The following is a 16,519-nucleotide window of genomic DNA, read 5'->3' on the forward strand; positions in this document are numbered from 1 at the left end:
TGGACAGTATAGCCTTAAGAAAACCATGTAACATGCTACAGTATAGTAAACCTCAGGAACATTATGTTACACACGATACAAGCTAGTCACAAGAGGTCAAAGGCTGTATGAGTCAAGTAATTTGAAATATAAAAAGGAGCCGGGCGGTGGTGGCGCACGCCTGTAATCCCAGCACTCGGGGGGGGGGGGGGGGGGGGGCAGAGGCAGAGGCAGGCGGATATATGTGAGTTCGAGGCCAGCCTGGTCTACCAAGCGAGGTCCAGGAAAGGCGCAAAGCTACACAGAGAAACCCTGTCTCGAAAAACAAAAACAAACAAACAAAACCAAAAACAAAAAAACCTGTTTTTATCCGGAGCAGTTTTGGAGTCCCCTGCCCCAGCTATCCAGTACTTAAGACTTTTGATTCCATTCCATGCTTCCTTAGCCTGGTTTTTGTTGTTGGGTGTTTTTTTTTCTTCTCGGAATTTTGCTTTCCACGTTGCTTTATGTAATTAAACATTAAAAAAAAAAAAAAAAGAAAGAAAGAAAAAAGAAATATAAAAAGGATTCAAATTCACAGAAACAAAGTAAAAAGTGATTGCCAGAGGCAGAGAGGAAGGGAAAAGGAGAAATGCGAAATGAAAAATTCTAGAGACCTTTTAGGTAACAGCATGAACAAACTTAGCACCACTAACCTGAACACTTAAAAATGCTGACAGCCTGGAGGTGGTGGCACATGCATTTACTCCCACCGCTCACGAGGCAAAGGCAGGTGGAACTCTGTGAGTCTGAGGCCAGCCTGGTCTACACTGTGAGATCCAGGACAGCCAGGGCTACATAGTGAAACCCTGCCTCAAAAAACCAAATTTAAAAAAAAAAAAGTTGACAGTAAACTTGACTTTGTGGTTTTGTGTGTGTGTGTGCGCCTGGGCATCACATTCAAGCAGGAGCCGGCATGGAGGCCAGAAGATACAGGAACCCTCCCCCCATCCCCCCACCCCCACCCCCGCCCCAAGTGGAGTTATAAGCAGTTCTGAGCTGCCATGTAGGTGCTAGGAATTGAGCTTGGGTCCTCTGCAAGAGCAGTCAACACTCTGAACCACTGATCATTTCTCCTGCTCAATGTTGTGGTTTTTATAGCAACAAAAGAGTTATCCACATAATTATGGTGATAGCTAGATCTTGGGAATTGTCAACAGCAGATTAAATATACAAGGAAATCCCTGCCCCCTCTTTCTTTACTGTCTTTCCTGGCTTACTGGCTTTAGTACTGTATAAAATAATAAAGCATATGAATAGAAATAGGGTACAAAGCAATTCTGTATCTTCCTTACTCCAGCATTTTATCTTCTACAGATAGAAAGACTGAAACAGAAATTGGTTGAAACAAAGGAAAAAGCCAAAGAAGAGAAGGAAAAATTGGTGAGTATCTGCATATACTGATAGTTTACTTATTAGGGTACCAGATTTCTAGTGAGTTTGATTATTTTAGGCCCAATAAGAATAAGTGAAACCTGGTGGTATTGATGCATGTCTTTAATCCCAGCACTGGGGAGGCAGAGGCAGGCAGATCTCTGTGAGTTCAAGGCCAGCCTGGTCTACAGAGCGAGATCCAGGACAGGCACCAAAAAGAAAAAGTGGGGGGGGGGGGGTCCAGAAGCTTAGTAGAGTGTTTGCCTAGCATTCACAAGGCTCTGTGTTTGGTCCCCAGATCCTTAACAAAAACAAAACAAGAAATGGACAAATACACTTGTTTATACAGATGTTCAAAAGTAGCATATGACCCACACTAGCTACTTCAAAGGCTAAAGTAGGAGTCCTACTTGAGCCTAAGAGTTTAGATGTTCTCAAGGCCAGTGTCATGGGCAACAAAGCAAGATCTTGTCTAAAAACAATAGAGTTTCAAAATCAATAATAATACTTGGAGTTCAGATGAAAGAATATTGGACTGGGATGTATGCTAAAGCTCAAACTTAGGAGCTTCTGCATGCTGGCAGGTGTTACACCTTATAGTACATGCCCAGACTCAAAACACAGCATTTTTTTTCCCCCTGAGGCAGGGTTTCTCTGTGTAGCTTTGTGCCTTTCCTGGATCTCGCTTGGTAGACCAGGCTGGCCTCGAACTCACAAAGATCCGCCTGGATCTGCCTCCCGAGTGCTGATATTAAAGACATGCGCCACCACCGCCCGGCTAAAACACAGCATTTTTATTTTGAAGTATGATACACCTTTATCCCTTACCAAGAGTCTTGGTTCTAAACGGTATCAGTATAATTACCTCATTACTTCAAGCTTACTACAGTAAAAATCTCAGAACACTAATACCACTACCAGTAGATTATTGGAAGAGATCAAAATAATGAGTAATTGTTGGAGGAGGGGTGGTTTTTCTCCTAAATACACATCGATAAAGAACTTTATTTTGATCATAACTGCAAAAAAATATTTCCTCCCTCTGGTATTGAAGATTGAATCCAGGACTTCATGCATACTACTTCATTAATTCAACACTACTACTAGTTTAGAAACTAAGTGAAAGCCAGGTGTGGTGGCTCATTCCTGCAATTCTAGCATTTAAGAGGCCGAGGCAGGAGGATTGATGGGAGTTCAAGGCTATCCTAGGCTACATAGTTAGTTCAAGGGCAGAGTAGTGGGAAGCAAAGGAAGTTCAAGGCAAGCAGTGGGAAGACCTTGTCCTAAAAATAATAAGAAATTCCTTTTGTAAGACTATGTTTTGCCAACTAAACACAAAGGCTTTGAGTTTTAGAGGTGTCTTATTTGGTCTGGATTGTATTTATTTGCTGTTGGGGACTAAACCGGGGTTTCACTTACTAACCACACATTCTACTCTCTGGGCTACATGGACAAAAAAAATAATTCCCTGAATATTTGTTTCTTATTTAAGGCCATTGGCATCATTTAACAAATTAAAATTTTATGCAAAAATTGTAGCTTTATGTAAAATGAAGATGAGGTAGTCCTTTCGGGAAGATACACAATGGCTCAGGCCTCAGATAAAGCATGGCTCTGTGGAACACTTGTTTTTCTAACTCATTTACTTCTGTTTGAATACAGGAACAAAAGTATACTGTACAAATAAGCGAGTTGGAGGGACAGTTCTCTCAAAAAGCCAAGGAAATCAGCATGATTCAGACAGAGCTAAAGACAATAAAGCAATTCCAGAAGAGAAAAATCCAAGTGGAAAAAGAATTAGAGGATGTAAGTTTCTTTCTGCTTCTTCTTCTTCTTAAAAAAAAAAAAAAAAAAAAGATTTATTTTATGTGTGGTGTTTTGTCTGCATGTATGATGTATGTAAGTATACTGTATGCCTTCCTGGTGCTGGAGCAGCCCAGAAAAGGATGCTGGCAGCCAGACAGTGGTGGCGCATGCCTTGAATCCCAGCACTTGGGAGGCAGAGCCAGGTGGATCTCTGTGAGTTCGAGACCAGCCTGGTCTACAGAGGGAGATCCAGGAAAGGCGCAAAGCTACACAGAGAAACCCTGTCTTGGAAAAAAAGAAAAGAATGCTGGATCCCCTGGAACTAGATTGAATGAAGGTTGTGAGCCACCATGTGAGTGCTGGGAAGTAAACCTGGGTCCTCTGTAAAAACCACTGAACGCTCTCCAGTCTCTCTTTAAGAAGATTGTATTAACAATTTAACCCTCCCCCCACACAAAAGTCCTTCACATTTATTCTTGTGAGAAATCAGGATATTTTAGAGAAGAGAAAGTGAAATGTCGCATCTGTTGTCTATTCGTTTTCTTTTTTATGTTTATATTATCTGTGTGTGGGTGCGCGTGTGGTGTGTGTGGTGTGGTCTGTGTGGAGGTCAGAGGAGGACATCTTGTGGAGTCAGTTCTTTCCTTCTACTGTGTGGGTTCCACAGATCAGCTCAGGTGGTCAGGCTTGGTGGCAAACACCTTTATCTGCTGAGCCAGTTCTCCTGCCTGACAACGTTCTTTTTCTAGGCATCGATTTCTTTGGGAACTTGGCAATACATTCATTTTGTGAATCTCAGCCAACACACCTTCCCATGTGAGTCTGTAGTTAAACCTTTGAATTGCATTAGAGCAAATCATCAGTTCTAAGTGGGAAAGTAGCAGTGTTCTACAGTGTTTAGGATGATGAGACAATTTTAGGAAAAATTAGAAGGCTGTATGGGTAAGGATGAAAGGGGTGAGGAATACTGAAGTTTCCTGAAAGACTTGCTTTATACTTTTTGCTGATTTCCATGGTATAGCTAGGGATAGAGTCATCTGAATGCTTGATTAAAGCTTAAGAATTTGCTTCCAAAGTGGCACATTCATACGGCTGTGCAGACATTGTCAGTGATAGGAGGGAGGCCTGAGCATCATTCACCTGGACCCTCGCTAAGCTGCTGAGTGTCCTTGTTTTTTGTTTTTTGTTTTGGTTTTGGTTTTTTGTTTTGGTGTGGGGGGGTCCTTGTTATGTGTTGGATGACATAGAGAGTGAAGAATTCAATTGTGTGTGTTGGTAGGCATGGAATCCAGGGCCTTATGGATGCCATGAAATCACTCTAGCACTGACGTATATCCCCAGCCCCAGCAGCTTTTGTGACGGTCTGTCCTTTCAAGTGGCACAGACACGGTCTTTAAAAGGCTGATCTGGAACTTTCTGTATACCCAGACTGGCCTCAGCCTCTCATGTGCTAGGATTACAGGCATCAGTCTCCTGGACTTTATTTTGTTTTCATTCCTTTTTTCTCAGAGATTTTATTTTTAGTTACACGTATAAGTGTTGGGAGCAGTACCCCAAGAGGCTAGAATAGGGTGTGGGAGCCTCTGGAGCTGGAGTTATATAGGCGGTTGTTAGCCGACTGATGTGAGTGTTGGGAACTGAACTCTGGTCTTCTGCAAGAGCAATGCCTGATTTTAACTGCTGAATCATCTCTCAAAGCCCCATCTTAATTTTATTTTGAGAAGGGTCTTATGTAACCCAGGCTTGCTCTGAGCTCCTGATCCTCTTGCCTCTGCCTCCCAAGGGTTGGGATTACAAGAATGCCTCAATTCCATTAGGAATCTTTAAAATATCAGTTCTGGTAATGTGCTGATCACTTCCCTCGAGAATCTATATTTAAAAAAAAAAAAAAAGAACTTGTATTTCCTAGCTATAGACAGCATATTGTCTAGATAGCTTACAGTGTAAGTTAAGATTGTATACATATCAAATTTTAATGTTTTTGTCTTTGTTTTTCAAGACAGAACTCTGGCTGTCCTGGAATAGCTTTGTAGACCAGGAGGTTGGCCTCGAACTCACAGAGGTCTGCTGGCCTCTTCCTCTCAAGTGCTGGGCTCAAAGGCATGCACCACCATGCCCCAGCTTAAATTTTAATCTGTTATAACAATACACTTACACCAATACAGTCTCTTATCCATTAATTTACCCAAATTGGAAATTCTTATAACTTTGAAATCTTATTTTCTTTGTTGATGCTTGAACCCAGAGCCTTGGGCATACTTGATGAGCAATCTATTACTGAGCTACACTCCAGTCTTTATCTTTCTTGATTTAGTCAGAATATTTCTTTTATTATCAATAAATTTCTGATAGATCTCTATCCATTAAAATTGCTCCTAGTCTTCAAAGGCTTACCTTAAATGCACTTTCCAAGGCTTTCCCCCAAAGTCCTGTTTAACGATTCCTTATATCTTTTTGTGGGATTTGGTACAGAACACATCTTGATTTACCTTATCTTCCCCTACTAGATTGTAAATTCTTTGAGACGGGAATTTTGTATTCGTTGCAATACAAGAACCACAACAGCACTTTACTAAAGACCGCGGGCGTCCTTTTCTTTAAACCTTTGCGTGCACGAGCACGCGCGCAGACGTTCTCGGCTCCAGCGGCCAGCAGAGCCGGCTCAGCAGTGACGTAGCGGCGCTGCGCAGCAGTGACGTGGTGTCCCGCGCCACCCAGCCCCCAGCAGCTACTGCCAGCCGTTTCCGCGCTCCGAAGTCAAAGATGGCAGAGCAAGTTTCTCAGGGAAAGTCTGCGGACCAGGTGTGCTCTTTCCACTTCAAAAAGCCGGGGCGGAAAGGGAGTGCTGGCCGCCGGAAGCGGCCGGTGTGCGACCCAGACTCCGGGGAAAGCGGAAGCAGTAGCGACGAGGGCTGCACCGTGGTGCGACCAGAGAAGAAGAGGGCCACCCACAATCCAATGATCCAGAAGACGAGTGGCAGCGGTAAACAGAAGGCGGCCTACTGTGATCTGAGCAGCGAAGAGGAGGAGAAGACAGAGAATGAGAGTCTGGGCGTAGTCTACAAGTCCACGCGCTCGGCCAAACCAGTGGGGCCCGAGGATATGGGGGCGACAGCTGTCTACGAGCTGGACACAGAAAAAGAGCGAGACGCACAGGCCATCTTTGAGCGCAGCCAAAAAATCCAGGAGGAATTGAGAGGCAAGGAGGATGACAAGATCTATCGTGGAATTAATAATTATCAGAAGTACATGAAGCCAAAGGATACGTCCATGGGCAATGCCTCCTCCGGCATGGTGAGAAAGGGCCCCATCCGAGCCCCGGAACATCTACGTGCCACCGTGCGCTGGGATTACCAGCCTGACATCTGTAAGGACTACAAGGAAACTGGCTTCTGTGGCTTTGGAGACAGCTGCAAATTCCTCCATGACCGTTCAGATTACAAGCACGGGTGGCAGATCGAACGTGAGCTTGACGAGGGCCGTTATGGTGTGTATGAAGAGGAAAACTATGAAGTAGAAAGTGATGATGAGGAAATACCATTCAAATGTTTCATCTGTCGCCAAACCTTCCAAAATCCAGTTGTCACCAAGTGTAAGCATTATTTCTGTGAGACATGTGCACTGCAGCACTTCCGCACCACTCCACGCTGCTATGTTTGTGAGCAGCAGACCCATGGGGTCTTCAATCCAGCGAAAGAATTGATTGCTAAACTGGAGAAGTGTCGAACAGCAGAGGGAGGTGCTTCCAACACCCCAGAAGACCCTGATGGGGTCTAATGGCCATTGCTTTGGTTTTCCATAATTGTCAGATCTCAAAGTACTTTTGTTTTGCTCACCTCAAAAACCAACCATATTTGAAAGAATATTAAATTTTCTAGGAAGAATATCCAAGTTTTGTTTTATATAACAATGCTGCAGTTTGAATCAATACAGTTAACCTATGGAACTCTCGGACTGCCCATCCTGTGTATAGCTATACATTCTATGTTAAAATAAATTAAGAAGTAGTTCATACTCTAGTGCCCTGATGTGGTTTTTCTTTTTTAAAGAACAATGTCGCCACCTATTGGAGAAATAGATTTCAGACATTTCAAAGAGGGTTGTTGTGGAACACTTAAAATTCAAGGGCAAAGCCACTGCCTTACTGGAAAAAAAATACGGCAGTTCTTTGGAATCTCAAATGTAGAAGAAATGAGGCAGATGTGAGGGGCCCATATACTTAAGATTGCAATGTATGCATTAGGCAGGAAATTTTTATTTGTATAGACTTGAGTCTTAAATACATTTAGCTTATGAAAAGGAACTCAGGTCATGTGTTTTAAAGAAAAATAAAAGCAAGAATAGTGTGTGTTGGTTGTGTGTATATGTATGAATGCTTCTGCCTTTGTACAATAAGGGAGCCTAGAGGACAACTTTGTGGAGTCATCTCCATCCACTCACTTAGCAAACGAACTTAAGCTGCAGCCTGTGGGACAGATGTCTTTTTACCCTTTTCCTCCTGAGCCATCTCACTTGCCTCTTATTTGAGGTTTTCAGGCAGTCTTTCTGGGTCTCAGACTGACCTGCAACTTATTATATATTCCGGGCAGGTCTTGAATTTGGCATTTTTTTTTGCCTCAGACTTCCAACTACTGGGATTACAAGTATGAGTCACTATTCTCAGCCACTAATTTTCACCTTAACTTGTATTTATTTATGTGTGTGTGTGTGTGTGTGTGTGTGTGTGTGTGTGTGTGTGCAGAAGTCAGACTAGAACTTGGAGTCAGTCCCCTCTACTGTGTGGCTCCTGGGTACCTTTACACATTAAGCCATTTTGTTTGCCCCACCAATTGTCTTTTGAAAGGTTGATGGATATATAGATTTGGGGGAGTCTAACGAAGTATCAGATCCATCTCCAGACACCTGAATGGGGGATATTTGAACCATACATGAACTGGTATGTTGACATTAATTTTGTAAGTGTAACAAGTCATTTCAGAAATTAAACACAAACAGAACATCTGAAAGAAATAATAAAATGGAGATTTGGTATATTAGAGCAGATTATAACATAAAACTTATTAGGTAGTAGGTGAAGATATTATGCCATTAAATATTTGGTATGCTAAACACTTTACTTGTATTGATTAAATCTTACCTGTATTAGTTAATTTTCTCCTTGTGAAAAATACCTGTGACAAAAGCAACGTAAGGGGAATTTTGGCTAATATTTTGAGTACATTCCATCATGATGGGGATGTCATGGCCTCAAGAACGTGAAGCAGCTGGTCACACCCACAATTAGGAAGCAAAGAACGACAAACGCTGGTACTACGTTTACTTTCTCCTCATATTCAGGCCTGGATGCAAAACTTTTGAATGTGCCGCCCACATTCAGGGTGGTTCTTCCCTTTGAACTAAATCTTTCTATTTTTAAACGATTTATATATTGTATTAAGTATATCTGTGTTTGTATGCCCATGGAGGCCAAAAGGACATCAGATTGCTTGGAGCTGGAATCCGAGGCAGTTGTAAGCCGCCAAGCATGGGTGTTAGAAACAAACCTCTGGAAGAGCATGAAATGCTCTTAATCACTTAATTATCTTGCCAGTCCCTGAACCTTTCTAAAAACATCGTCATAGACACATCCAGAAGAGGGTTTCTATGGTGATTCTTTTTTTGTTTTGTTTTGTGTTTTGAGACAGGGTTTCTTTGTGTATCCCTGGCTGTCCTGGAACTCGCCTTGTAAACCAGGCTACCCTAGAACTTTGTGGGGGACTCGCCCCCAGTTTTTCCCACAGGGTACTCTTTAGTAGGGAGAAATGAAAAATATTTAGATAGAAATATAGAGGAGAGAGACAGAAACACAGGATAGCCTTGGGAGGGCCTGGGTCAAAACCCACCAGCCCCATCTGCCTCTTCTAAAGGGCTATTTATAGAAATGCCAAGGGGTGGAGCAAAAGACCTGCCCCCGGCACAGTCAAGTGCAGACCCTTCCAAACACCTGGTAACTATGCACATGCTCAATCCATCCCCTTATGCAACCCTGCTGTGTAAAGCAAGTTCAGCTATCACCAGGTAACCTCTGTGGACCCCAACAGAACTTAGAGATTCCCCTGCCTCTGCCTCCAATCTGAGTGGGATGAAAGGCTGACGCCACCACACCAGGCCCCAGGTAATTTTACCGTCCTTTTTCCGTTTTCATAGGCATGTCCATGTATGTTCATGTGTATGGGGGTGTGTGTACATGTATGTGGAGGCCCAAGATGTGAGGGAATTTTCTTCAGTCACTCTTTCACCTCGTTCTTTGAGGCAGTCTCAATCCAACCCAGAGTTCCCTGAGAAGGCTAGTTTTCCCTAGCTGGCTTGCTCTGAGGATTCTTTGCCTTTCATCCTCCAGCTGGGATTATAGGTGGGTGCCACATCTGCCTGTCTCCTGAACCTAGGGCTCTGAACTGCCTTCTCTTGCTTAGGAGTGCTTTAACTGCTCAGCCATCCCCCGCCCCTGCCTACTCTCTTCCCTTTTTATTTACAGACTGTGGGTTTTGTGATTCCATATTTCATATATCTTAAGAGAATATATCTGAATGCCTTGGGAAAGACTGTTACTCATGAAAAGTCTTTAAGAAACTCAAAACCAGGGCTGGAGAGATGGCTCAGTGGTTAAGAGCACCATCTGCTCTTCCAAAGGTCCTGAGTTCAACTTCCAGCAACCACATGGTGGCTGACAACCACCTGAAAATGAGATCTGGTGCCCTCTTCTGGTTGGCAGGGATACATGGAGACAGAACAATGTATACATAATAAATAAATAAATCTTTAAAAAAAAGAAAGAAAAGAAACTCAATATCCATCTAGTACATCTATAGACAGTTATGGAAAATGTGCTCAGAGGAGATGACATTGATTCTGTGTTTGTGTTCAAGATTATATGGCATATAATGTATCTTCAGAATTTTCTATGACTATGTCCTCTTTGAACCTTTTTCTTTTTTCTTTTCTTTTTTTTTTTTTTAGCTGAAAGAAAATTTAAGGAGCTCAGAGAGGAAACATCAGGAGACACTTAGAAGACTAGAAGGCAGATTCTTTGAGGAAAAGGTATGGAGTATTAACGCTAAATGCTTTGTTTACTAGAATAAAGGTATGTTTATACGAATCCTGAGCATTCCAGCGTCCCATTTGGTACCTTGCTACATCAGAAAATAAGCACCCATAATTGTAGCACAAGATGTTGAGACAGGAAGATCTTGAGTTCAAAGCCAGCCCTGCGCTACATATTAAGTTCCGTGCTAGCCTGGGCTACAACTAAGACATCTCAAAAAAAAAAAAAAAAAATACAAATGAGTAAAAACAAATCTTTATAAATATCATTGTCTAATCCTTTTTTTTTTTCTTTTCCACATAAAGATTCCTTCCTTAAATTTTAATTGACATGGCAGGAGAAAAAAAAATTTAATTGACACATTAAAAAATAAAATTTGGCCGGGCAGTGGTGGCACAAGCCTTTAATCCCAGCACTCAGGAGGCAGAGTCAGGCAGATTTCTGAGTTCAAGGCTAGCCTGGGCTACAGAGTGAGTTCCAGGACAGCCAAGACTGTTACACAGAGAAACCTTGTCTCAAAAAACCAATAAGTAAATAAACAAAAAAATAAATAAGAAATTTGTACATAATAATAGTGTGCCATGAAATTTCTCAATATATTTATACAATGGTTTTGGTTTTTGTTTTTTTGAAACAGGGTTTCTCTGTGTATCCCTGGCTATCCTAGAACTCTTTCTGTAGGCTGGCCTTAAACTCAGAGATCCGCCTTCCTCTGCTTATACAATGTTTAAGTTAGATTAAATAATATCTTTTCAATTTGTTTCTTACCTTTTTAAAATTTATTTATTATTAATGATTTATTTATTTTTATTTTATGTGCGTTGCCTATGTGTATGTCTGTGTGAGGGTGTCAGATCCCCTGGAAGTGGAGTTATAGGCAGTTGTGCACTGCCATGTGGGTACTGGGAATTGAACCCAGGCCCTCTGGAAGAACAGTAAGTGCTTCTAATCGATGAGCCATCTCTCCAGCCCCTCTTACTTTTTAAAAGAGGAGGTCTTAGGTAGATCCAGACCGGATCTTTTAAACTTTCTATTTAGTGGGACCCTGACTTGAACTCATGATTTTCCCACCTTCACTTTCCAAGCGGTGAGATTATAGGTATGTATATCATGCCCCATTAATAAGGATATCTGTCTCCTCGTGAAGTACCATTTATGATGGGACTCTCAATGTATTTTCTTTTAGCTTTTGAAATGTATTGCACATTGGTATCAATTGTCAAGCTGCTTGTGCAATAGTATATCAGAAACTTGTGCACATATGTAATTGTAACTTAGCACTCAAATCCACATTTCTCCATCCTATCCTGTGCTCGGTGGTTTTATGTCAACTTGACACAAGTCTGAGAGGAGGGAACTACAATTGAGAAAATGCCTCCATAAGATTGGGCTGGAGGGCCGGGCAGTGGTTGGTGCATGCCTTTAATCCCAGCACTCAGGAGGCAGAGGCAGGTAGATCTCTGTGAGTTCGAGGCCAGCCTGGTCTACAAAGCGAGTTCCAGGACAGCCTCCAAAGCTATAGAGAAACCCTGTCTTGAAAAACCAAAAAAAAAAAAAAAAAAAAAAAAAAAAGACTGGGCCGTAGGGAAGCCTGTAGGACATTTTGTAACTAGTATGCAAGTAGTAATTGATGTGGGAAGGCCCAGCCCATTGTTTGTGGTGCCATCCCCGGGCTGGTGGTCCTGAGTGAGCCATGGCAAGCAAGCCAGTAGGCAGCATTCCTCCATGACCTCTGTATTAGCTCTTGCCTCCAGGTTCCTGCCCTGACTTTTCTCAGTGATGAACTGTGACGTGGAGGTGTAAGCAAAATAAATTCTTTCCTTCCCAAGTTGCTTTGGTCGTGGTGCTTCATCACAGCAATAGAAAACCTAAGACACCCTCTTCACTTTTCCTGGGTTCCATAACCACCATTCCGATTTCAACTCTAAGACTGTCTGTCCTCCATTTACTTATTTTGTGGGGCTATGGATTGAACATAGGACATTACACATGGTAGGCAAGTGCTCTACCACTGAGTTATACTTCCAGCCAGAGATCACCCTTTTTAGAGCATGTTTCTGAGGGAAATCATGCAGTACTTGCCTTTCTCTGCCTTACTTGATTTCACTTAGCACAGTGATCTCTAGTTCTGTTAAAGCTGTCTCAAATGACCGGATTTCACTCCTTTTATGACAAAAGCATTTCATTATGTATATATCACATCTATTCATCAGTTAGTGGGTAGGCTATTAAAGTTGTTTCTATTCCAGGGTCTTGAAATATCCTCAAGAGGGACTGTCATCTTGTGAAGGCTTAAGGCATCAACTTGGTATTCCTATTTATTTGTTTTTTTGTTTGTTTGTTTTTATGAGATGGGAATCTCACTATGCAGCCTTGACTCACCCGGAACTCAAAATGTAGATCAGGCTGGTCTTGATCTCAGAGATTCCTACTGCCTCTGCCTCCTGAGTGCTGGTTATTATAGGTGTTTGTTTTAAAATTAGTGACTATTGTCATGTTTCATTTAGCAAACATATCTTCCAGCTCTCTAGGATGGTGGTCTCTTTCTCTGATATATACATACACACACACACATATGTCATTATACTGGTTTGCTCTTCTGTTACTGTGTTAATCACTATGACCAAAAGCAACTTGGGGAGGAAGAGTTCATTTCAGCCTACAACTCCCAGGTCACAATGCAGCCTTGAGAGACGTGAACTCTTAACCACTGAGCCCTCCCTCCAGCCCTGTATTATCCTTTTTTCTGCCTATTTCCTCTACCAGTAATTAAAAGTTCTTTATGGGTGGGGGGAGAAGGAAGGAGGAAAGAGAGGGGGATCTGTGGTTGGTATGTAAAACGAATAAAAAATTTCTTAATAAAGAAAAAAAGTTCTGTATATCTGGAGCTCCCATCCAGACAATATCAGGTCACATGAACAGGGATACTTATTTATTAAAACTCTGTTTACTTTGTGTGTCTGTGCCTGAGCATGCGCATGTGTACTTTGTGCATGCAGGGGCCTGTGGGTGTTGGAAGAGGTGTCATGTTGTTGGTTATTTTTTGCTCTTTTACTTTAGGTCTTTTGGGGGGCCGCCACCCAGCACCCAAATAAATACACACAGAGACTTCTTATTACTTATAGATGCCTGGCCTTCCCCGGAAATGCTTCCTTTCCACGCAGCCGCAGCCCACAGCTGTTCGGCCACTCTAGGCCTGGCAGGTCCTCTGCTCCATGGTCCTGTCCACCCTGAGGCCCAGCCGTACTCAGACACTTAGATCCTCGAGCAGGTGGCAGCTAGCTCTGCAGCGCGGACGATGGCGGCTAACCAGCACAAGCGGCTGCTGAGCCCCGCGGATGGAGGGCCAGTTTCTCAGCTACGTGTGGGATCCATTGCTGATCCTGTCGCAGTCCGTGCTCATGCAGACGGGTATACTGTGGCTCGCTGGGCCTGTGGCTTGGATGCACTGTTGCCTAGCAGCCCTTCCCTGACCAGATGTTCCAGCAGAGATCCTGGGCTTTTCCACCCCTCCAGGCCAGCTTTCCAAGATGTTCTTCATCCTCAACGCCCTCACCTGTGCCCTGGGCTTGCTGTATTTCATCCGCAGAGGGAAGCAGTGACTGGATTTCACAGTCATTGTCCAATTTCTTTCACCTCCTGAGCTGTTGGCTCTCCCCCTTGGCGCTGACCTGGTGGTTGGTCCAAGCTGTGTGCATTGTACTCATGGCCGTCATGAGGGAGTACCTGTGCATGTTGAAGGAGCTCAAGGAGATCTCCCTCAGCTCGGCCCCTAAATCCAATGTCTAGAGGTGGTCCCTTCAGACACTCTGCTGGCATTTGGCCTCCTGTCACCTTTGGGCTGCTCAGACCTCCAGATGGGGTCCAGCCCTGGAAATGTGAAGTCTCTTGGTGGAGAGATAGTGAGGTCCTGTCACAAAGGCAGATAGCAATCCTGATCACAGCTCCAAGAGTGGCCTCTGCCTGCTGGAGCCTTGCTATCTGGAAGCCAGGAAGGGATCTCATTGAGGGTAATATCAGATTTGGAACCGTGTCACTCTTGAGCCATCATAATACTGTCACCAGCCTGTTATTTTAAAAAAGGGGAGCCGGGCGGCGGAGGCGCACGCCTGTAATCCCAGCACTCGGGAGGCAGAGGCAGGTGGATCTCTATGAGTTCCAGGCCAGCCTGATCTCCAAAGCGAGTTCCAGGAAAGGCGCAAAGCTACACAGAGAAACCCTGTCTCGAAAAAAAAACCAATCCCCCCCAAAAAAGGGGAGGAGTCAAGGATATCTGATTGGCGCACACCACTCTTCTGGTCACGTGTCTTACCCTCTGGAATGGCTGGTATGTTTGCCAAGTTGCCAAACCACAGTGATTCTATGTAGAGAAACATTTGATTTCTGGGTTCATAGTCACAGAAAGAGATGTAGGTGCAAAGTTACTAACTAGGCTGCTGACAGAGAGGACAGCAGACGAAGCATCAGCACAAGAGAGATGCACAGCCTGTGTCCCCGTTAGACACACACATGTGTGTTTGTGTGTCCAAGAACCCAAGACTGACTTCCTGCAGTTCCCTGTGGACTCTACCCTACTGCTGGCTCTCAACACAGTGTGCTTGCTACAGGACCCAGAGAAGAATCCCAGCATCTCCCCCACCCCCAGCCTTAGCTTCATAATAAAAGCCACTGTCTGCTCTCTAGGAATGACCAGGTACCAGCTCCCACTTGGGGGAAAAAAAAAAAAAAAAAAAGCCTGGCCTTAGCTTGGCTTGTTTCTATCCTGTTGTCAGAAGATCTTTTGGGGGGCCTGCCACCCAGCTCTCAAATACATCACTCATGGAGACTTATTCTTAATGATAAATGATGGGCCTTCACTTGACTTGTTTCTTGCTAGCTTTTCTTAAATAATCCCATCTACTTTTTGCCTCTGGGCTTTTCCTTTTCTATTCCTGTATACCTTTCCTTGTTTCTTACCCTGTGGCTTGCTGTGTAGCTGGGTGGCTGGCCCCTGATGTCCTCCTCCTTCTCTGGCTACTTCTTCACTCTTTTCCCTTCCAGATTTCTCCTTCTATTTATCCTCTCTGCCTTCCAGCTCTGCCTATCTCTCTCTCCTGCCTCACTATTGGCCATTCAGGTCTTTATTAGACCATCAGGTGTGTTAGACAGGCACAGTAACACAGCTTCACAGAGTTAAACAAATGCAACATTAACAAAAGTAACACACCTTAAAATAATATTCTACGACATTTCCCCCCTTTTTATCTAAAATGAAAGATTTTAACTTTAACATAATAAAACTACATACAACAAAAACAATTACCAATAATTACATTTATAATATTCAGTCCATTGTATTTAGCAAATTCAGAGAAAATAATGCATTATCTATCCTATCTTAGTGAATCCAAAGTTTTATACCTAACTTACTTTCTATCATAACTAAGGAAAACTGCAACTATAACTATCTAGTCTTCAACTCCATCAAAGACCCCAGAAGGATGTAATATTGTTTAAGTAAACAAAAAGCACATTGCAAACAACTTTCAAAAACTCTAGACATGACAGAGACATCTGACTGCCTGGACAGTCACCCAAAGTTCCTCTGCAACATTGGGGCATCCAACTTTAGCCTACAGGCCTAGAGTATCTGGCAGACTTTTCAGTGAAGCAGGAAATTTGAAGGACTGTCCAGCTCTCTATGGGCAAAGTTCGTCAGTCACTTTCCTCTGTGTCCTGAAGAATATCTGGCAGACTCTTCTGTGAAGCAGGAATTTTGAAGGACTGTCCTGCCTTGTTTTGGCAAAGTTCAACAATCATTTTCCTGTGAGTCCTGCCTGTCCAGTCTGCATAGCACATTGTCAGCAGTCAAAGGCAAGAGCAGTTTCTTTGCCCAGTGGCTAACCTTGCCACAGTGAAAGCAACCTCCATAAAGAGTTTCTTCAATGCCCATCATCTCCTCTGAAGTAAACTGGTACGGCCAGGAGCAGATGTATCTCATTGTCAGAAAATGCCCTAAATTAACAAAAAAATTTAAATGCCATATTCTGTAGGTCTTTGAAAGGTTCAAAGACCATCTATCTATCTAAAATATATATCTATATAATCTGGAAAGCATACCTAACATATCTACAATTATGATTATTATAAATGACTAACCACTAACCTATGTTCCAGATTATCCTATATAGTTTATAATAATAGCTTTCAAAAACTGGAACTTCACCCTACATTTCCAAATGAACTGCATAGGCACAATAC

The 16,519-nt window shown here is 43.0% G+C and overlaps 2 protein-coding genes and 1 pseudogene across 4 annotated transcripts in view; all 3 read left to right on the plus strand.

Moving 5' to 3' along the window:
• Bbof1 (basal body orientation factor 1) overlaps window positions 1-16,519 on the plus strand; it is a 40,007-nt gene that overhangs the window by 3,943 nt on the left and 19,545 nt on the right. For all 3 annotated transcript variants that reach the window (XM_036205829.1, XM_036205830.1, XM_036205831.1), the window contains exons 3-5: window positions 1,336-1,401; window positions 3,055-3,198; window positions 10,195-10,275. In XM_036205829.1, the coding sequence (XP_036061722.1) occupies window positions 1,336-1,401; window positions 3,055-3,198; window positions 10,195-10,275 (291 nt within the window). The remainder of the gene's footprint in view (window positions 1-1,335; window positions 1,402-3,054; window positions 3,199-10,194; window positions 10,276-16,519) is intronic.
• On the plus strand, window positions 5,780-7,217 carry LOC118595382 (E3 ubiquitin-protein ligase RNF113A). Its single transcript, XM_036205833.1, has one exon. The coding sequence runs from the start codon at window positions 5,962-5,964 to the stop codon at window positions 6,973-6,975; it is 1,014 nt and encodes a 337-aa protein (XP_036061726.1). The 5' UTR covers window positions 5,780-5,961; the 3' UTR covers window positions 6,976-7,217.
• LOC118595383 lies at window positions 13,525-14,366 on the plus strand (annotated as a pseudogene).

The sequence above is a fragment of the Onychomys torridus genome, chromosome 14 (genome assembly GCF_903995425.1).
Source record: "Onychomys torridus chromosome 14, mOncTor1.1, whole genome shotgun sequence".
NCBI classification, from domain to species: Eukaryota; Metazoa; Chordata; class Mammalia; order Rodentia; family Cricetidae; genus Onychomys; species Onychomys torridus.